This window comes from Ambystoma mexicanum, chromosome 6q, assembly GCF_040938575.1.
Source record: "Ambystoma mexicanum isolate Mex_15411 chromosome 6q, UKY_AmexF1_1, whole genome shotgun sequence".
Lineage (NCBI taxonomy): Eukaryota > Metazoa > Chordata > Amphibia > Caudata > Ambystomatidae > Ambystoma > Ambystoma mexicanum.
Window position 1 is genome coordinate 1615021809 of NC_090937.1, and position 22365 is coordinate 1615044173.

A 22365-nucleotide genomic window follows, 5' to 3' on the forward strand; every position below is an offset into this window, starting at 1 on the left:
AGCGCAAACCTAACTCAAGACCAGTGGAGCTCTTTACAACAGGATTGTTCCAGAATTGGCCTTGGCTTTTTTTTTATGGTAACGCAGTACTATAGGTGGACGGAGACAGGGATTTGTATTCCTCTGGCAGGTATTGTTGCAAAAGCCATTTTTTTAGTGTTTTGCTGAACTGGAGGATGATAGGGCCATTTCCAGCCTCTACTGGGATTGGGTTCCAAATGGCCGGGGCGTGGCAGGAGAAGGGTTGCTTGCGATGCCTACTCTTTGCGGTCTAGCTTTGACTCCAACCTTTTGTGAGATTTGTTATGTGAGGTGGGAGAGCCTCCAGAAGTGTGGAGTTTACCCGCCAAGTATGTGGAAGTTGCGTTTGAGACTGCTTTGTAGTTGATGCATGGAGGGGAGGTGGGGAGCCAGTGAAGTGTGCACAGTGTTGGGGGGGTACGGTCGAATTTGCGGCCACGTGTAATGAGGCGGGCTTCGGTGTGGTGTGCTGCTTTGCGAGGGTGTGGGGAGTATGAAGGCACTAAGGTGGGCATTTCCCCCATCGATGTGAGAAATAAGGAGGGCTTGTCTCACCATACACAATTGGTTCGGGGGAAGTGAATGGTTTGATTTTGTGAAGTGTGTGGATCTGGAACCATGTATTTGTGCCTTTTGGCTTTGTAGTTTTGGAAGGAAAGGCTACTGTCAAAAATGAAGCCCAGGTATTTGGCTGAGTTTGACAGCTGTGGGGCGAATGCCTTCCGACACTCGTCATCCAGCCATTGTTGCACGGGTTATTTGGTCGGGGGAACGATGAGGACAAATTCGGTCTTGGCCTGGGACAGTTTAAGGAAAACGTTTGACATCCATATTTGGATAGTAGGCAGGCATTCAGGGAGGCTAGCAATATCCTGGGGCCACTGACCTGAAGGTACAGCCAGCTGGCATCAGCGTTTTGATGGATGGCTACGTTTGGGTAATTTAGGAGAGTTCCCTAGGGTTCCATGTATAGATTGAAGATGTTTGGGGAGAGAATGGATCCTTTGGTGACCTCACATGTGGCTGGGAGTCAGTTGAATATGAATGATCCCATCTGTACCACCTCGTGCCTATTGGATAAGTAGAATGTAAACCATTTTAGCACAGTACCAGAGAAGCCCATCCTGCCCGCTAGAAGGGAGAGGAGTAGTTGCCGATCAAGTTTGTCAAAGGCAGCTAAGCGGACTAAGAGGACTAGAAGACATGAGTTCCCAGTGTCAGTGATTATGAGCGCATCATCCACCACTTGGATGGCTCTATTCTCAGTGCGGCATTTGGGGCGGAAGTCAGACTGTTAATCGTGGAGGAGGTCAAGCTAGTCGATTTTGGCTAGTATTTGGGTCGCAAATACTTTCTCAATGAGCTTTGCAATGGATGGGAGGCTTACGATAGGTCTGTAGTTGGCTAGGTCCAGTGGGTCAAGCAAGGGTTTTATGAGAAGGAGTTGTATGAGATAATTTCAGGGGACATCTCTGTTCATGCTTTCCATGCTTTTGCCTGTGGAGAGCAATGCAAGAATGGACGAGCTCTGCAGGCTGCTGTTGGTATCTTACATGCAGTCTTTGCATCACAATGTGGTAGATCATGTTTTTGAAAATTGTGAGCTTTCACCGGTGGATACTTTAGTGACCCCTGCTAATCAGAAGTGCCCAGATTCTGCTGTATATATTTCCAAAAGAGAGGGAAGGGAGGGATTAGGGGATGCCTTCTTGATCTCGTGGAACTTTAGGCTTAGGTATGCATTCCTTTCAGTTCCACTACTGTATCTGACCCTTAGGAAGTTCAAGTTTCAAATGGGGGAACCAATGGTCATGGTAGCCAAAGATAGCCAAGGTCTTGTATGCAGACTTGCGCAACCTGGGTAATGAGTGCTGAAGGATTACTATGTGTTTCCAGGCTTATTGAGACAGGATCTGGGCAGGGTATACCATCTAGACCAGGGTGGCATCCATCATTATGGCTGGCTCAGGTTTGATGGTCTTGACTTGTCTGAGAACATTCTAGACCGCATGGGTCTGGATAAACTGAAAATCACGAGTAAGCTGCCTTCCTGGATGTGGTTGTGCTTTTGTAGGTGTATGATCCTCGGTGGATTGGCATTTCTCAGCCTCAGTGGCTAGGAGCCTGCCGTGCACAAAAGTGAGGGATGGCTGGCCGCCCGGTCTATCTGGAAGCAGGGGCATGAGGCGGGGGTCCTTTTCTAGATCCTTTATTTGATTCAATTTCTGAAGAAATTGGCCATCCACTATCTACTGGCACCGTAAATACATTTACAGAGAGACCTGAAGTTGGTCTTGACATAACGGATAGCTCTGCGATTAACGCTAATGCCCAGATGTGACTTTTTACATTCCTCACCCGAAAAACTGACTTTTTGTTGGCAGTACCATCGGTGAGATGTATTTATGAGCTGCAGGCTTTGTAGGCTGATGGGCCTTACCCAGTATTTACACATTATAAGGTGACACTTGCAGAGAAGCTGTCTTTATTAGCAATTCTCAGATCAGCCAATCTAGGCACTGTCTCAATTCCTTTGTGGCCATATTCCTCAGTCATTGGGGAAATCTATAACGTGTGGCCCCACTAAGAAGAGTAGAGCATGTACAGGCAACTGTGACCTTTGTCCACATGTCTAGAGAGGCAGCTCTGGCCAAATGACCATCTCTAGACAGATTGGTGCATGCCTTCGGCTCTGATAGAAGACAATGTACAAGTATCCCCTTTCCCCATCACCAAAGGGGATTGTGGTGCATTCTAAAAGGAGATGCGCAGCTATGGCTAGTTTAGCTGGGCGGCGACTTGGTTGTCTATGCCTATGTCTGCAAGGTACTACTGTATGGGCTCAGACTCTAGGGCTGAGACTTTGTTTGGAAGATCTGCAGTGCAGCATACCATTTTATGTGAGCTCTTCTCTTGTTCTATTTTGCTGGTGCATCCCAGAGCCATCCTTTGCAAATAGACATTACTGGGTCAATCATTCAAAGATAAGGCATCTACAAAAGAGCTGTTATACATCAGCAGAGCAAGTTACAAAGCATATGAGTAATATGGTTATGATGAAGCAGTTTTTTATTTGCAAATTTCATATTGCCTGTGCTCTTCTCCTTAGACCTCTATGCATTTTCTCTACCTGTGATGGGAATTATCCGGGGACCTATTGTGCTCTTGGCCTACTCAGTCTTGAAACACTTGTGTATAGGCGCGTTATAAATGCCATATCATATATCATATTATACCCTGCCACTTCCAGTGGAGGCAGCGAGGCACCTTTCTGTGGCCAGTGGAGTAACTTTGGTGGAAATGTTGGGTGGGGGGACGTGACGACTGAAAGAAAGGGGCAGGTTGGAGGAAGGGCGGACGGTGGCTCTGAGGCAGAACACTAAACTACTATACCACAAGAGTCCATTGCTGATGCTCTTATAACTTTCGTACGACTGGTGACGTATCTTTAAAATTAAATTCGAAAGACACTCTAGTCTTCTGAAACATATAACGCTACAGCTGGTCTTTAGAATGAACTGCATTGGCAACAGTAAAAAAAAGCCTGCGCCCCCCTCTACCCCAAGAGGGCCTGCCAGCAGCCCGAAGGGAGCTGGTGTTTGATTATTGCCACCAGGCCACTGACTCAAACAAGCATATAGACCTAATACACTATGGATGTCTACAAGATTTTAAAACGGCACATTAGGTCGCTTATTCTGATTGCATTAATTACTTGAAACAGTCTGACTTATTAAAATTCAGGTATGTTTTTCTGTGTTCAAATGACCCCAAGCAGTAGCGTACCATGTGGGAGGTCAGACTGGGACATTTGTCAGTGGGGTACCACTCCCGTTCGGCACCTCAAAGATGGCGCCCAACGGAAAAGGTGTCACACTGGCAGGACAATGTGTGCCAAGCAATTCTTGCTCAGCACGCTCATTGTCCTGGCAACAGGACACCTTACCCTTTCCCAACAGTACAGGTGTCCCGCTGCCAGGACATTGTTCCAAGAGCTGTGGTAATCAGAGCATCCTCACGTTGCTCTGTGTCAACAGAGCATTACACTGTGAGCCATTAGGCACTGATGGGAATGGGAGGGAGTGATCAGAAGTGAGAAGGGTGCATAATGTTGCAAGTTTTATGAAATAATGACTATGGCTTTAAAACCCAAGGGGGAATTGTTAGGCTCACGTTAATCTGCATGATGCTATTGTGACTTTGCATGCAGGATGGGGAGAATAAAACTAAAGCCATACTTTCATTCCTCAACATATTTCTATGTCAATGTATATAGTGTACAGTTAGTTTACTATGAAAGGCTAGCATATTATGTAATGTGGTTTGCTTCCAAGGCATTGCCAGAAATAACTATTTCAGCACATGAAATGTAAAGCAAAACCATAATAAATATCTATATCAACTAAACCTGGGAAAAAGTGAACAGTTGCATAAATCGGTTTCACCATTTAACCAAAGTGTGTGATCCTGGGTAATTTATTTAATCACATTGGGCCTCATTACGAGTGTACCGGTCCGGTAACAACGGAGCCGGTAAGCCTAACGGCACCATTGTTACCGGACTCGCACATTACGAGTCTGCCTGCCTGAGCTGCTGGGCACATCGACCACGGGAAGCGGACCGTAACGGAGGCACCGGCACTGTTATTTACGGTGCCGGTGCCTCCGTGCTCCCCATTCCCATTGAGTCCTACAGGACTCAAATGGGAATGGGGAATTACATTTACCGGCGCCTGACATCCTGGAATGCCGGGGTCATAATCCCAGTGATTCCGGGAAGCCAGGCGCCGGAAAATATTGCATGTCCGGCGGCACCCCGCCAGCAGCACCGGCAGCGTTACTGCCGGACTTGTAATGAGGCCCACATTGTGTCTTATCTGAAGCTCTGTACGTGATTCTGATTTACTTCAAAGCTTATGTTAATATATCATGCTATTATAATAAAAAAAGCCTAATGACTATAGAGTTGCTCCACATATAAGAATAGTGCAATTTCTGTATTTTGCACCACTAAGTTATTTGCCACTCGGCTTGCTTATGGCAACTTATCCTAAAGTCGCTTCCATGGTGCCTCCATGTATCAAAGACTAATGATGCTCCTTGCAATGTCCTTTTCTGTGAAGTCCCTACTGTTGGTGCCATCCATATGCAAATTAGGAGGTTTCCACATATTTTGCCCCAGAGCGCCTGGACAGAGCTCTAATAGATGAGTAATGTGCATCTGCAATGGTTCTGCAGTTTTATTTTTTTTATGTGTAAAAATGCCATCTGCCACTAGTGTTACCAAAAAGTAGATTGGGGCAGGGGTGGGCAGTTTGGGCATGTGAATTAAACTATTACACTCATTGCATTTCGTAGCTCACTTCACCCCTTAGTCTTGCAATGCCTGATTCTCCCCTGACACCAAGTGTGATTGTCCAAATGTGCCCACTCACTAGGGTCAGCCCGCAGCTCAGCCCTCCAGCAAAATACACACAGCTGAGCTCAGCTTGGCATTATGTAATAAGACGGCGCGAGCCTGGCTGGGCACTTCAGCCAGGCTCAAGCTATCCCATTAAATGATCAATGAATGCGGCGGCCACCATGCGGCCCCCTGGCCCTCCCACAAAAAAGCATGCCACAAAAGTTGGAGGGGACTTGTCCCCCCCCATCCTCCCTAGAATTACGCTCATGTCTGTGGCGCCATCCAGCACCATGCGACTGGTGTAATATTTCTAATGAAAAACCTTGCGGATAGACGTTTCAAAAATGGGGAATCTAGAGTGGGGTTATTGTATGTCTTTGGAGGATAGCTCAGGGACATGATGCTCACTTTGGAAGCAAGACGACACGGTGCAACACAGGTTCGATCCCGGGGTCTGCATTATAAATAACCTACCCTATCATAACAGAACCAACATTACACGTGAGATGTGCAACCTGTTCTTCCTTAGCAGCCTCAAGGGTTTAAGAATAATATTGAAATGAAAGAAAAGGAAAACTGTAGTAGATTTTCTTATATGCCAAGAGACCCGCCCCAGAGGATCAAGGATGAATGTGGAAAGACTGGACTCATTACCATGTATAGCAACATTTTGAGTGTGCAATATGTATTACTGTGTTTTGTGCGTGTAAGCTGACTTGTTGCCTTTCATCTTCATCCACTCTGCCAGGAGATCATTGACTGCTGTGAAGCCATCAGGACTGAGGGGGTGGCGCTGAATCCTGTGCTGGGAGAAATCCTACCCATCCCCCTTCACCAGGGCGCAGGAAGTTCTGCACAGAAGGTCTACGAGCCACTACCAGAGCGAGGAGAAGGGGGCTACCGACGGAAGGTGGTGATCACCGATTCATTGGCAGATTCCTCTTTCTCTCTGGGAACACTGCGTTACATCATCGACACTGGAGTAGAGCTGAAGAATGTGAGTGTATGTGTGAAGGAGCCCGATGTGAGGCGGAATCGGTGTTTATATTATTGTAGAAGTGCATGGTTTATGTCTTTTTACTTGCATTATGTGATTTTCAGTTTATTTTAACTTGGAAGCAGGGATCGCAAAATCTATTCGCCCACTCAAGGTGCATTTATGAAGGTCTTCTACCAATTGCATGGTGCTCTATTGTGCTCGCAAGTACGGGGATGTTTGAAACTTTTTTTACATTTACTGCAATCAAACTTTGTTTGCAGTAAATGGCAAATAAACGTTTTGCTGGGCGCAGCTGACACCGAGTGTCAGCATTGTACAAATATGATGTGTGCTTATTGGGACATGCACCACTTCACAGAAAACAGTAGTAAAGTCCTTGCGAAACGAAGTCACTCGACCTGCAGGTCTAGTAGGATGTTATGAGGCCTGGAAAATGAGTCTGTGGCCATTGACCCATTGCTACGTCTTTTTGGTTTTACTCTCTTGCTGACTGTTTGGTATACACAGAGATCTAGATAACTTGCTGTGCAACCTATACACAACACCTACATGAATAAATGACACATGCAACCATTGCAGTCTAAACAGTTGGACTATTCTTTATGAACAAGTTAGTTCCATTCGCATCCACATGTGGCTGTTATTGCAAATGTGCAATGTTCGAACCACAGTGTTAGGCGGAAACCTGTGCAGTTCCCTCTGGGACCACTGCAAAAGGTTTAGGACTACAGGTGTTTGGCAGTAAACCCACTTGGTAGCAGTCTCTACCACACAGTTTCACTTGGTAGCTGTGGCTGAGCAGTCAGACTTCTCTCAAGAAGAATTAGGCAGTATGTGGAGTATACAACATAGGGCAATTCTACACAGTAAGACAAGCAAACTCGCAACAAGGCTTCGGTGTAAAGATATAAAGGTATTTATTTATAACAACACATCTATGGAAAACACTCGGGCACTAATACGGCAAACAACTTCAATCGCAATTACTATAAGAAAAAGAGCAATCCCCCTAACAATAGTTCGACAAGTCTAGGTTCAACGGCATCACTTATTTGCAGACAGAGGTGTATGCTTTAACCTAGATGGCACTCTCGTATTCGTTCGTATTCGTTCGGACGGGAGAGAAAAGGCGGGTTAAGAAATCAACTCGATACCAATACTTTTAAGAACAAAGATGCAAGGCAAGAAGACAGGAACCACTGTAGCTTCAAAAGTTCAGAGGCCAGGCCCACTCGGAGAGAGTCAAGGCGATATGTCCCAAAAAGTATCTTAGTGGAAATGCGCTTCAAGTCTTTGTCGCAAATTGTTATAGGCAGATTGGACCAGTTCAGAACAAAACGTTATAGAAGCTTAGAGGCGACCCTATGGAGAGGCGAGGATTAAGACACCCAACTCTATCCGGCAACAAGGGAAGCCAGGCGGACACAGTACCTTGTTTGTGGAGAGACAGCTCCGGCGGGGGCAGTTGTTCCTGGTGGTGGATGCACGTCGGGTCTTTGCCAAGAGAAGAGATGATCTCGTCGTCGAAGGAAAGTTGAGGTTCGGTGCACCACCAGGGAAGAGAACAGCCGCGGAGTGCTCCGTCACAAGGCAGCACCTTTTGGTCGCGGTGCAGGGGTAGTGGCTATCCGGTTGCCGAGGTGCTCTGCACGGGCAATTCGACCACTGCGTCCTGGAGCGAAGAAAAAGCGAAGGGGACTGGTTGTTCCCACCAGTCAGGGGAAGAGACTCTCCTCTGTCGTCGGGAAGTGGTGAGTCGGTTCAGCAGGGCTCCACCGGAGGTGTCGTCGTTGCAGGTCAGCTCAGCTTTACCGTCGTCGGATTCTTAGGTCCTGTGGCAACTTCTGAAGATCCAGTCCCAAAAGCCCTGCTGAATGAATGGGGGTTTATGCAGAAAACCCCCATTCATTCAGCCTAGCTGTCAATCAAAACACGCTAAGTGGTGAGCGGGGTGGCTCATGGAAAAAAACAAACTCCAGAAATCCAGCAAAGCTGCTGGGGGACTCACTAGGTTAGGAAATTCAGCCTAAACAGAGAATTCTCCCTAACACACGGAAGATGTCAGTCTCCCAGGATCCTAACTTTAGATAAACCTTATTGAACATATCCGTACATCTGAAGTATCTCTTTTATGTAGTCCATAAGGCTTGAATTTGTCTCAGCCCATTCACATTATATTAAATTAGTAATATTATGTGAAAAAGAGGCTTAAATTCGCCTTTTCGAAATGAAGGCTGTAAGCACTTGGCGAATCAAGGTTCTGCATACCTAGCATGAGCAGCGCATCCTCGTAGCCTGTGGTGGTGTGCATGTCTACTGCTCTTTCTCTGATTTTGGGCCCCGTCTTCGCCAGATATGCTTAATTTGTGCGCTCACTAGCTCAACGTGATATTGTGTTTGTCTCTAGATGACTAACACGGTGTTTGTCCATGACACCGACAGCTGCTCTATATTGGGAAAGCCAGAATATTTAAAAAACATTCTTCTAATTGCCCAGCCATTGATGTTTACAACTGTCCTGGAAGCTACATGAGGGGAAACAATTGTTTTATGTGCACCCACAATTCTTGAAGTGTTGTGACACTGTGATAATGGGTAAAGCATTTTATGTGAGTTGTTTTCAAAATTATGAAACTTTCCCGCCAGGCCGAGGACTCTTAACAAGAATGATTTTTTTCAAACGTATTTTATTGGTATTTGGTGATAAAACACGTGCAGTACAAACATGTGAATTGAACAGTGAGGTAAACAAGGGAGGGAGTAGTGAGGGGGGGAGGTCAGAAGAAGGGGGAAAGAGCAACAAAAAAACCCCAAAAAAAACAACAGTCTTCATGTTATAGCGAACGTTTTGGTGGGTGGATGGGTCGGGGGCCACGCCCCAGCGCCTCAGGAAGCAGGGGGGGCCTCATTCAGGGTCCTTCAGTTCAGGCGCAGGAAGTTAGTGTCAGTGTGATGACATGGTTATCAGGGAGGCTTGTGGTCAGCGCTGAAGCGAATGTCTCTCAGGAGGGCCCTCCAAGAGTCCAAGGTGCTGCTCTCTATTTCACCGCTTGATGTTATTCCTTCTTGCCTGGCTCTAGTTTCAGCTGCCGTCCATCTCTCCATCTCTTTCAGCCAGCGTTCGTGCCTGGGGCCCGATGGTGTCTTCCAAGCCATCGCAATGGTTCTCTTGGCCAGAATGCATGAGATGTCCATTAACCTAACGGCATGCTTGAATTTGCTGGGTCTGGGGTAAATTCCCAGTAGGCATTCGCCGGGAGTCCATTCGTACCTCCGCATTCCGGCGTTCATGCATGTCTGTTTAGCTTTGGCCCATAGTGTCATCGCTCTAGTGCAAGTCCAGAACATGTGGATCATGTCTGCTTTATCGTTCCCACACCATGGGCATGCTGGGGAGGATGTCTTGTTGAAGGAGGCGACCCTATGTGGGGTCATGTATGTCCTGTACAGGACGTTCAACTGAATCTGGCCGCATCTAGCGTTCCTTGACACCTTTATGGGGAATATTAACACTACTCTTTCCCATTCTTTGTCCGTGATTGGGGTCTCGAGGTCTTCCTCCCATCTTGACCTCAGAGCTTCGCCTTTAGGTTTGGGTTTGTCATATAGTCTGTTATAGAGCCTGGAGACTGGTCTCCAACCATCCGTGAGGTCGTGCATCTCTTGTAGTAGAGGGTCTGGGGTGGGTTCCTCTGGCCAGCTGTTCCATTCTTTCTTGGCGGTCTGCTTGAGGCGGTGGTACCAGAGAAACTGGCCTGGGGGTATTCCTTCGATGGCCTTTAGTGACTCAAAGTCCCTGAATTCCCCTTCCTCAAACATGTCTCCGCACGTGTATACACCGGCTTCTTCCCACCTCCTTGCTGTGGATAGGTCTGCCTCCGTTCTGCAAGTGTCTGCCTAGATAGGATTATCCGGAGAGTACGGGTGTTTCACTCGCTTGATGTAACAGGACCTGGCCCATATCTTCCTTCCTAGCTCAATTACCTGTGGGGTGGTCGGGGATAGCTGCATGGGGTGCCATATGGTTTCCTTGGGGGTTACGTTGATCGAGGATTGCCTCAGTAGTTCCGATTCAGCCGAAGGTTCGTCCGAGAGCCATTTTGTTATGTGGCTTAACTGGGCAGCCAGGTAGTATAACTGGAGATCTGGTAGCTTTACCCCCCCCTCCCTATGTGGCAGGGATAGGATGGCTAGCGACAGTTTGTGTCTATGGGGTCCCCACAGGAAGTCCTTGATGATTGCCTCCAGCCTCTTGAAGAAGGGTGGACGGACATAGTGACAAATGTTCACGAAATAGTATAGGAATCGGGGGAGTATGATCATCTTGACCATCGCTGCTCTGCCTACCATTGCCAGCGGGAGCTTGGACCAGAATTTTATAGAGCGTCGAAGACTTGTGGTTGCGACTTCTGTATTGTGTTTATGCGTGAGTAGCGGGATGTGGCTCACGTTGATCCCTAGGTATCGGAACTTAACCAGTTGTCAACTTATTCCGACAGCCGGGAGATCGTTTTCTGGTTTGCCGTGTAGGCCCGCCAGGGGGAACGCAGAGGACTTACTTCTGCTGAATCTGATCCCGGAGTATTTCGCGTAATTGTCGAGTACCTCTAGCGCAGTTGGTGTGTTGACCTCAGGGTTTCTCAGGTATAGAAGAACGTCGTCCGCGTATAGGGATATTATGTGGTGTACATTGCCCACCTTGATGCCAGCGTCGAAGAGCTGTTGCCTGAAATATAGTGCGATCGGCTCCAGGTCCAGAATGTACAGGATGGGCGATAGCGGGCACCCCTGTCTCGTTCCCCTTTGTATCTCCCTGGCAGCTGATACCATTCTTCCCGTTTTCACTCTTGCCATTGGGGAGTTATAGAGGTCCTTGATCCACCTGATGAAGCCCCCTCCGAAGCCGAATCTCCTCAAGACCTCCCTAATCCACTCCCAATGTATGGAGTCGAAAGCCTTGATACCGTCAAGCGACAATACCGCCAGGTCCTCATCTCTCTCGTATGTTTCGGCCATTATGTGTTGTAGCCTCCTTAGGTTAGCTGTGGTGTTGCGCCCAGGCACAAATCCGTTCTGATCTTCATGTATTATGGGTCCCACCATTCTGGCCAGCTTGCTGGCTAGTATGGATGTGAGAATCTTGGCGTCATAATTTAGCATGGCCAGGGGGCGATAGGATTCGCAATCGGTGGGTGATTTGTGTGGCTTGAGCATGGGAATGATTATGGTCTCTTTCATGGTGTTTGGTAGGACCCCGTTTGTGTATGCCTCTTGGTAGACTTCATGGAGTACTGGGGTAAGGATGGGCTCGTACGTTTTGTAGAACTCGGGTGGGAGGCAGTCGCTGCCGGGGGCATTGCTGTTGGAGAGGGACCTGATTGCCCCTTGCACGTCTTCTGGAGTGATCTCCATCTCCAGTTCTTCTCTCTGCTCGGCTGATATTCGGGGGAGGTCTATCTCCTCGAGTGTTTCTATGATGTCTTCCGTGGGAATTTGTGCCTCGTGGGCGTACAATTTGGAATAGAATTTGGCAAATGCGTCATTGATCCCCCGTTGTGTCGTGTGGGATATTCCATCGGCATCCCGTATCTCCGTCGAGAGATGCTTGGGGTGTTCTCGCTTGCAGAGCCAGGCCAGCAATCCCCCCGGTTTGTCCGATTCCTTGTGGGATCTGGCAGTGTATGTGGTGAAATCGAATTTCTCCAGTCTTTCCCATGCTTGCTGACATTCCACGCGAGCTTCCTTCAATTTGCTCTCGGCCTCTGTGGAGTTGTCGAGGGCGGACTCCAGTCGGGAGATCTCCGATTCTTGTGCTTCGAGTGTTGTCTTCAATTGCCTGCGAATTCCGCCGGCTTTTGATATAATTTCTCCTCTGGTCACCACCTTCATGGCTTCCCATAATGTGCTCCAGGAGGATACCGAACCCTTGTTGATTTCCAGATATTCTTCCAGTCTTCCGGCGAGGTCTTCCCTGAACTCCGGGTCTTCGAGTGCCGCAGTCGGCATCCTCCACATAGGGATCGGGGGTCTGGGTCCCTTCTGTTGCCATAACATGGTTAGTGGGGAATGGTCGGAGATCGTTCTCCCCAGGTATTCTGTAGCAGTGGCTCTTGGGGCAAGCTCCTTGTCTATGAACAGATAGTCAATTCTTGTATGAACTCCGTGCGGGGCTGAGTAGTGGGAGTAGGTCCTCTCGGATGGGTGGTGCTCCCTCCAGATGTCCACCAAGTTGAGCTGCTCTAGTGTTTCCTTCAGGGCACGGGTTGTGAGGTTGCTCGAGTGGGGAGGAGGCAATGATCTGTCCATGTTTGCGTCGGCGACGCAATTGAAGTCGCCACCCCATATAAAGGTGCGGTCCCGGTGTTGAGTCAGCTTTGCGATCATTGTGGTGAGCTATGCCGGTATTCCGTGGTGAGGGAAATGTGAGTTGGCCAAGCAAATCGGGGTCTGTTCCATTGTGCCCCAAATCACTACATATCTCCCTTCTTTGTCTAGTTCACACCCCTCCAGTTGGAAGGGCACATCTGGGCTTATCCATGTCAGCACCCCTCTCGCGTAATTGGAATAGGGGGACCCTCTCACAGTCCCGGCCCATCGGTCTGCAATCTTGGACATGGCCTCCGTCGTGAGGTGAGTTTCTTGTAGCAGTGCAATCGAGACTTTCTTCCTTTTTGAGATAGGATTGTATGCGATTCCGTCTGAGGTATGAGCCCATACCCCTCACGTTCCACGTCATCACAGTAAGTTGTGCCGCCATCGGGTCTGAGTTTCAGGTCTGGCGCGGGACTCCGTCCCTGGGGTTTGGCTCTGCTTTAATCCGTGATGAGCAGAATGCAGGAGAGACACCGCCGGCTCCCGAGCTCCAGGGCCACATCCAGGGCCCATCCCGATCTTTATTAGCGAGAGAAATTTGAAGACTGTGTAACTAATGAAACTAATAAAACTCAAACTGGTGCGCCCAGCGACTACAACATTGTCGCGGTGCTCAGGCGCTCTCGAGCCGTCGAAGCCCATCCGGGAGTCGGGCGCGAGCTGGGTCAGGCGGGTGCCTGGCCTAACTGAATTCTACGCTGGGGGTAGGACTAGGGCCTGGCAGCGGAGCTGAACGAGGCCCTTTCCTTGTGGCAAAATGACATTGGATTACATTCTGGTTTCCGGCGTCTTATTTACTGGTTCTTGATGGTTACATGTGGGTTACTTGTGAAATCTAAGAGGGTTAGGCCTCCGTCCGTGGATTGTCCTTGCCGTTGGCAAGATTATTGTCCTCTAGCCACATGTTGGCTGCGTCTGGATTGTCGAGGAATACCACTCTCTCCTTGTACATGACCCTGAGGCGCGAAGGGTAAAGTAACCTGTATTTTAGGTTCAATTGGCGGAGCCTAGCTTTTATCGGGACAAATGAATTTCTCTCTTTGCACCTTCTGCGTATAGTCCAGGTAGATGGCGATTTTGGAGCCCACCCTTTCGATGGGGCCGCCCTCCCTGGAGTGTCTTAAGATAGTTTCTCTGTCCTGAAAGTCCAGTATCTTGGCTATTATTGGTCTAGGGTGCGAGCCTGGGGGGGGGGGCGCTTCTGGAGGGACCTGTGGGCCCTTTCGACCGAAAATCCCTGTGTCAGCTTGCCGTCCCAAATTTCTTGCAGCAGAAGGGTTTCGACGAAGGATGTGGTGTTTGCCCCTTCACTTCCCTCAGGGACTCCCAGGATCCTGATTTTGCCCCGTCCGGCCCGGCCTCTTCCGCCCTCTCTTCTAGGAAGGCTACTTTCCTCTTCAGGTGGGCGACCTCAGACTGTAGGGCTGAAGTGGCCCCAGATGTTTCCTCTGTTGATTGTTCGATGGTCGTTACCCTCTCCGCCAAGTTGCGTGCGTCTTGGCGAATGAGTTGAATGTCTATTTTAAATTTGTCGATCTTGGAGTCTATGTGCGTTATTAATGAGGCTATGGCTTCCAGTATTTGAGAGTGATTCTTGGCGGCTACCCCTTCGCTTGTCTGGGCGGTTTCTGGGGGGCTGGCCTTAGCTTGAGTAGGGGTCTTTACCTTGGTGGAGACAAAGGAGTCCATGGTGGCAGCTCTGGTTTTGTTCTTGGTGGCCATCATGAGGTGGTAGTTGTGGATGCCCTGGGCCTCAGGAGCTAGATAGCGTGCAGGGATGTGATCGAATCGCCCTTCCGATACTGGGGTGGGGGGCCCAGGTCAATGTTTTACTCGCCCTCAGTCTTAAGCGTGCAGGCCCCTCAGGGTAGATGCAAGTAGAATCGGGGGCGCAGGGGTACCCTTACGTAGGTGTTGTGAGTTCTCACGCATCTCGTCTTGTGGCTCCGTGCCGATGGATTGTCCCGCGGGGCGTCTATCTTCTCCTCCTGCGTATCGGGGTGATGGGCAATCCGTGCCGGAATCGGGTCTGGCGTCGTCCCGGTGAGGTGAGCCGCAGTGCAGTCGGTTGCGGCCCAGGGAAGCCCAGGATTGGGTATGTCGTTGTGTCCTTGTCCACGGTCATCCAGCCGCAGAGGAGCTTGGGTCACCCCACGGCGTGTGATCCGGTACGGGAGCCCCCGCACTGTGCGACGGGGAGCGTTCAGGCCCAGCGTTCGTGCCAACTGGGCGACCCCCGTCCCCCTTAGAGGCTCCGCTATGTAGTACGAGGCGCCATCTTGGATTCAATCAGAGCGGAGGGGGGGAGAGCAGTCTCAGTGCTCCGGTAGTGTCTAGGAGGTCCGATTCAATAGGCTCGCCGGCGGTTCGGGTGCAGGTCCGCTTCCCCCAGCAGCACGTTCCACTCCGAGGGCTGGTGCTACACATGAGCCGGAGAAAAGGATCAGGAAACGGCGTCTCGGCCGGAGCTCGGCAGATCAGCTACCGCTCGCCATCGGCGCCAAGCCACGCCCCTCTGAACAAGAACGATATGCTATAACCAAGAACAGTTGTCTATAACCAATCCCTGACAGAAGGGGTTTAAAGTGACATCCATTTGACATCTGTGATGTAACTACCCCAATCACCAGAATGGGTTGGCTTAATGCATTTTATGGAACTACGAGCGGTCCATGATGGAGCCACTACACTTGACTTGTCTCTAGCTGGGCTTTGCGCAGCTCTGTGTTCAGAATATGAGAGACCTCTCATCAACTAATGAACATGATTTCCCTCAAATCTGGCAGATTCCTAGTATGAGAAAGACCTCCCCTCAACTAGGAAACATGATTTCCCTCAAATCTGGCTGATTCCAAGTATGAGAATGACCTCCACTCAACTAGGCAACATGATTTCCCTCAAATCTGGCAGATTTCTAGTATGAGAAAGACCTCCCCTCAACTAGGCAACATGATTTCCCTCAAATCTGGCCGATTCCTCGTATGAGAATGACCTCCCCTCAACTAGGCAACATGATTTCCCTCAAATCTGGCTGATCCCTTGTGGTAAACATGCCCAAGCAGACCGGAAAAACATTTAGGAGGAGAACAAGTTGGTTAAACACATACTGTCAGGAAAGTAAAACAGTAATGGAGGTTCCAGGTGTATAACTATATGAAACAGAATTTCTGCAGCGTCTGTGATGGGTTACTCCATCAAGAAGGGCCCCCAGCAACTGGGTTGGCTAACCAGGATCCAGGGGCACTGCGTAACGCTGATAAAGGATATCCCAGGCCCAATATTAACCGTACAAAGATAGAAGTTCAGTGCAGCTCAGCAGTTATAGGGAATAAAAAAGGAGATGTTAAAACTTCAGAATAGTTTGAAGTGTTGTAGTTCAACAAAAGCATGGCAGGCTTCCAGTTCAGCACTGAAGATTCCGGTGTTGAAACTTCCATGCACGCTGGTAGATTTTGAAGCTGCTGGAGATGATGCTGGGCCACATCCCTCATGCTGGGGTATGGGACACTTGTCTAGAAGGCATGATGTCCGGTTACTAGGATATACCAACTAATTCCTGGCACCTCTCGCCCTCCGCATTGCTGCTCTATGCTCCAACTTCCAGTGCTATGCGGATGACACCCAGCTCGCCTTCAGGCTCCCCTCTGTCGCCTCTTCCCCTTCTCTCATCCCAGACTGTGTGTCTTCAATCCTGGAGTGGTGTGCCGCCAATGATCTCTCCCTGAATGCCAGTAACAGAGATCCTCCTCATCAGCACACCTGCACCCCCCTTTCCCGCCTCTCTGGCCGGCCTCCCTTGGCCTTCTTCCTGCTCCCACCTGGGTGGCTAAGAACCTCAAGGTTATCTTCGACTCTACACTCCATCTCCCCTAACGTTTCCGACGTCTCAGAGAAGTCCAACTACCAGCTGCACCTCCTCAGAGGTATTCTGCCTTTCCTCTCCTTCCCCCAGAAGTTCACTGTCTCCAGGGCTCTGGTTCACTCTAGGCATGACTAGGTTCTGTCTTTATACTGAAATATTTTATAAAGAATGAACATATATAGAACATTTAATAACAAACATTTTTTATAGAGAATGCACTTTTATTTTTTCAATCCCCCTTTTTAGACCCTCAAAAACCCACCCCAACCATTTGCCAAAAATATTTAATCCTTTACCCCATCACAAAATGCATTCTCTATGAAAATAAATGCCTTTTTGAAATCTACCCTCCTCTACTCTCCGTCCTCTGCAGCTCATCCAGAACAGGACTGCGAGACTTGCCCTTGGCCTCAAGCCCAGGGATCGTATCTCTCCCCCACTGAAATCTCTCCATTGGCTCCCAGTGGCTGCAAAATCAAGTTCAAGACCCTTTGTATTGTCCACAAGGCCTTCTGGGGCCTAGGGCCAATATACCTCCAGCTTTCTCTTCAGAAGTATCTTCCATCTCGAGCTCTTCGCTCTGCCACCTCCAACTTCCTGAGGGTCAGTCGCTTTTCTAAGCAACGAGTTGGGGACAGATCTCTCTTCGACCGGCGCCCCTCTCTGGAACAGCCTCCCTGCTTCTCTAAAACTTGAGCAGAACCATCTCTGGTTCTGGAAGATGTTCAAGATGTTCCTCTTTGCTTCTGCCTTCTTTTTTCCACTTCCCTGCTGATCCTCTGTCCGACAATGCACTGGTTACCTGGCTACCCTCTGAATCATGGACCCAGGTCCCTGTCCTCCCAGCTGTACACCTACACTGCCTCCTGGCAACCCTGCACTTGGGGGCTATATCTGCATCCCTACAGTCCCCCAACTTGCACTTATCCAACTTTTTGTTGTCTGCACTTAACCCCTGCACTGCCACATGTTGGCTGCACTCTTTCCTTTGTCTTGATCCTTTGTCTCGCACTTCCCCTCCTCCCTTTCCCCCTTCCCTCTTCTCCGCACTTGCGCAATCTCAATGTTCCTTGGCCTAGTAAGATCGTTGTATTGTTGCCCACCCTGGCCTTGTTGCGCCTTGAAACACTTGTGTATATGCACCCTATAAATAAAATATCCGATCATATAGGAGAAGTGGGCAGTGATCCAGCAGCCTGGGACAACTAAGCTTGCTTGTAACCTTGCTGCGCCTGCCATGTCAGTGAACGAAGCACCAACTTCATGGGTCCCTCTGGAAGGGGCCAATTGGCCCATCGGCCATTCGGCCTGTGGTCTGGCCAAAATCATGATGAGGTCGGCGAGGCCCTGGGGGCTGGATCCTTAAGCCCACGCCAGGGCTGGACGTAAGTATCTTTGCAGCCCACCGCACATGCAGAGAAGGGGAACACTAAAGTTTAGCTTTCTTTGATGAATGCGGCAGGCCGGCGGCCAACTGCTGCAACACCATGGTGCCAGCAGACAGTCAGTATTACAAAACACTGGGAGCGGCTGGGCAAGGCCGGGCTGCCTCAGCCCGTCCTGCACCCTCGCAGTGAATTATATTGGTAACTAACATGAGAGAAGTACCGGCGGGCCGTGCGCATTTGCAAGTTGTTGCAAATTACTTTGTGCCGTCATCGCCCACTCCTGGCTGCCTCCGGAGCTGGGCAGTGGACACCCACTACCATAAGGGGGAGACTGTGACCGTGAGCGTTAAGCCATTGAGCCCAGCTTTCCTATCCTGCTCCTCGAATTTCAGTCTATGTAGGGGGCGTGGTGGCCTGTCCTGGTCACTCCTGATCCATAGCGTCTGTCAATGCTTTGCTGCGTGTGCCTTACTCGTGGCCTCCAGTCTCTCCCCTGTGCCCGTGCCTAAGCAGGCAGCTGCCGGTCCGAGTTCTGCATCTATGTTAAATTATGCATCACGTGTTCACCCAGATCCAAGCGTGTGGGCAGGAACTGGGTCTGTGGAGGAAAGAACTGTCCATGTGCCTCGAACCTGCCCTAGTCGGTGGGGAGTTCAGACTCCATGCCGATTCAGCCATGGCTTGGCCTCTTTGCTGAGACTGACAACAGGGGCCCATGTCTTGCTAATTACAGCAGTGTTTTGTAGCCAAATGAAGTGGGAAAGGCCAAAAGGACACACAGGAAAGTATGTCCTGTATACAAATTACACAGGCTCAAGCTGATGCTGCTTTAAGTGTCTCCCTTTGCGATGCCTGACCCATCCATCTGATTGGAGTTGTTGGAATGGGTAGTGCGCAAGCAACACAAACCCTGGCAGTGGTAAACAATTTCACAGGCCTTGCGTTGCACTGCTCACAGCAAGCAGTGATGTGTTGGATAAAATAATGGAACTCAACGAGGCGTATAGGCTGGATTTAACCACTGCTTTAGAGCAATTGTGTTTCATGTTGTGGATAGACCCGTTTTGATGCATTCAGACCGTAAATAATGGGTGTTAATGAATCAGGTCCTGTGTCTAGAGTTCTAATCAGAATCTCAGAGTTTAGGTTATTAAAGGCCTGGTTGAAGGTGAAGAAGCAGAGGAACATTGTCCCAGAGAGTGGGGGCATGATGGTGGACAGACCTACACCTTCTGTGCTTATCGCAGATGGAATGAGGCCAGGAGGTTGCTTAGCAGAGTGCTCGTGCCCTAGTTTGGAATAGTGCCTCATTATAGTCGTGGAAAGATTTGTGGTGCAGTCAGTGGATCTCCCATTTATGTGGGGGTCTCCCGCATCCGTAATCCCATCACACCTTCCATGTTGTGTGTGACCCCTTCGGACCGTCCTGTCTTTTGGCCAAATGTATTTCATATGCTGGGTTCTGCTGGCACATATTTTAAGAAGGAACAACAAAACTACATATCCAAGAATACAAAGTGCTGTGTGGGGTGAAAGATTGCCGGTTGGTCGACATGACGACACATGACTTCAGGGACGGGGAGGCGGGTCAGGCTGTGCATACAATTGTCTCGGGCACCAACGAAAAAGTGGCCCAAGCCAGTTGCAAATAGCAATACATTCCTTTTGTGACAGACTGTTTGAGTAGTACCCAAGGGGAAACGCAATGCAAATTGTCCAATTTAAAGAATATTGATTCAGTACCAATGGTCTAAACTACTAGCCGCAGAGTGAAGTGACTCATCAAACTGTAATATTGGCCAAAAAAAGTGGCCCACAGTTGCAAATGGCGATTCATTCCTTTTGTGACACTGTTTGAATAGTAACCAAGTTGGAGTTTTTTTTTAAATAAAATGTGATGTAAATTGTGCTTTTTAAAGGATAGTTCCGGGACTTTTTTTTTATTGTCCCTACGGTTCGGCCATGTGTTTTTAAGCATAACTCGGTAGATCGTAGAAAACTTTCCTATGGACCTTACCCGACTTTTCGTCCATTAACGCACTCGAAATCAGCCGCCATTTTCTGATAATCCTATCATTTCCCCCCATCGCCCTGGCTCACCTGCTTTTGCGGCACTAAATCAAATCCCCCGCCCTTGAGCCTGACATCAGCAGACGCGTACCGCCCATTTCCCAACGCCAAAGCACGTTTCGTGTCAACAATCGCTGCGCCTCAGCTAATGAAGTGTCGCCATGGAAATGGCAGGACGCCTCTTTCCTCAATAAGTATAAACACACCGTTTCACAACACACAGCAGCAGATTTTCGATTCCATTACTCTCTCTGTGTTACTTTGAGTATTCTGTGACTCGTTTCTGTGCTCCGGTCAGCTACCTTCGCCGCTTCTAGGCCTTGTGAACACCTGTACCATCTCTGTAAATTATTTTACTTTCTTTACCACACAATGGCTACAATAATGCCGTATATGTACGAGCCCGAGTACACCGAGGAAGAACTACTGGAAAGGCAAGCACGCGAAAACGATGGGGATTCGGACGGCAGTTGGGAGGACCAGTCAACGGATGAAGAGCCTGGACCATGTCGCATGGACGGCGTCTCCACCTGGTGCACGTGCAATCGGTGCGAGCTAATGCCAACTGAGGAGAACTGCTGCTGCCGTGAAAATTCCGGGTGCTTGGCCTACATTTCGGAAGGCGAGCCAAGTCCGCAATGCATCACCGAGCTGCCAGAGTTCAGGGAAGCCTGCCTCTCACGGACCGTGTTGAGGATGATGATGGTGCTTATGCACGAACTTCGCGGCACTGTTCGTCCGCGTAATCCGAGTAACGAGTAAGTATACTCTGGTTGTGATGTCAGTGATGCCACTACTATGTCATGGTCGTTTACCACATATAAAATTACATCTACATATCATTCGAATGCATGTAAATTGGTTCCATATTGTGCATTTTCTAGATAGAATTTTTTTCAAAGCAGAATGACATTTTTTACCTGAATCGACAGTGATAAGAAGGTTTTGTCATTTTAATACAGTTTGCATCTTTCATTTTCACAGGTGGTACAGGCTGGTGGCCTATCGTTGCTTCACTTGGTGGCTTCACGGGAGGCTCGGACACCGCGTTCGGAGAGTAATACCTGCCTGTGCGGTACTTGCCATTAGACAACATTTCCCCAGCGACAGTGGACAATACCGCAGATTTTCCCTGGATGTGCTGCAACCGGAACTTTACAATGTGTAATGTTTATTTATGTTCAATTGAAATTAAGATCTAAAATAAAACCCAACATATATTTTAACAATGGTTGTTTTGATTTTTTAAATGAATCTAGTGTGTCTCCATTGAATAGTCTTCCTGTGCCTTGTCTTGTCACACCACATGTCTCCGGCCAGCATCCTCCCTCACGCTGGCCGCCCACCTTCAATCCACATAACCGTTGAACCCATATGCAGCAGATATACATATGTTATTTTGCGGGTTGGCATCAAGCCTCCCGGCCTTGCCTCCTCCCCCAAAAATACTTACCACACCACTTTGTTCAAGCGTTGGCAATAAAAGGAAGGCCGTTGGATTTTATTGATACAAAACATGGTTATAGGTAAATAATCAATATGGTTGATCATAATAAATCATCCTTTTGTGCACCGGGTACAGATATGACCCCCTCTGGCCCGTGCCGCCTTGCCACCACAGGCCAGCCTGCTGCTGACTAACTGCCTAGGCATCCAGGGTCTCCAGGGTGAACTGCACCCATATATTCTCCTGGGAGGCTGAGGTATTTATAAACTCACCCCCCTGCCTTCCATGTACTAGATCCTTCAGCCTGCCTCTTACATGCAGTTAGATGGCCTCTCCTTGGTGAGGCCCTGCGGCAAACGAGTCTTGTCTGCACGACCACCGCCCCAATCCACCCCCTGCCCTATCAAAGGCAGTTCGCACCGCGGTACTTGTGCTGGCAAGTGGAGCTGTCAGGGAGCGATAAAGGCCAAGAGGTGCCAAAGACCATGTACACTTCAAAGTGGTCTATAGAGCATGGGTTGTTGTTCCCATGTCTACCTCCAGACCCCGTGTCTCCTGCCAAGCATCCCCCCTCACGCTGGACGGCCCCCTGCAATCCACATAAGTGTGTCTCCATTCACGAGTCTTCCTGTGTCTTGTCTGCACGACCACCGCCCCAATCCACCCCCCGCCCTATCAAAGGCAGTTCGCACCGGGGTACTTGTGCTGGCAAGTGGAGCTGTCAGGGAGCGATAAAGGCCAAGAGGTGCCAAAGACCATGTACACTTCAAAGTGGTCTATAGAGCATGGGTTGTTGTTCCC

The 22365-nt window shown here is 49.1% G+C and overlaps 1 protein-coding gene across 2 annotated transcripts in view; it reads left to right on the plus strand.

Annotated features, from left to right (window-relative positions):
- DQX1 (DEAQ-box RNA dependent ATPase 1) overlaps positions 1 to 22365 on the plus strand; it is a 512398-nt gene that overhangs the window by 300082 nt on the left and 189951 nt on the right. For both annotated transcript variants that reach the window (XM_069632365.1, XM_069632366.1), the window contains exon 5: positions 6174 to 6422. In XM_069632365.1, the coding sequence (XP_069488466.1) occupies positions 6174 to 6422 (249 nt within the window). The remainder of the gene's footprint in view (positions 1 to 6173; positions 6423 to 22365) is intronic.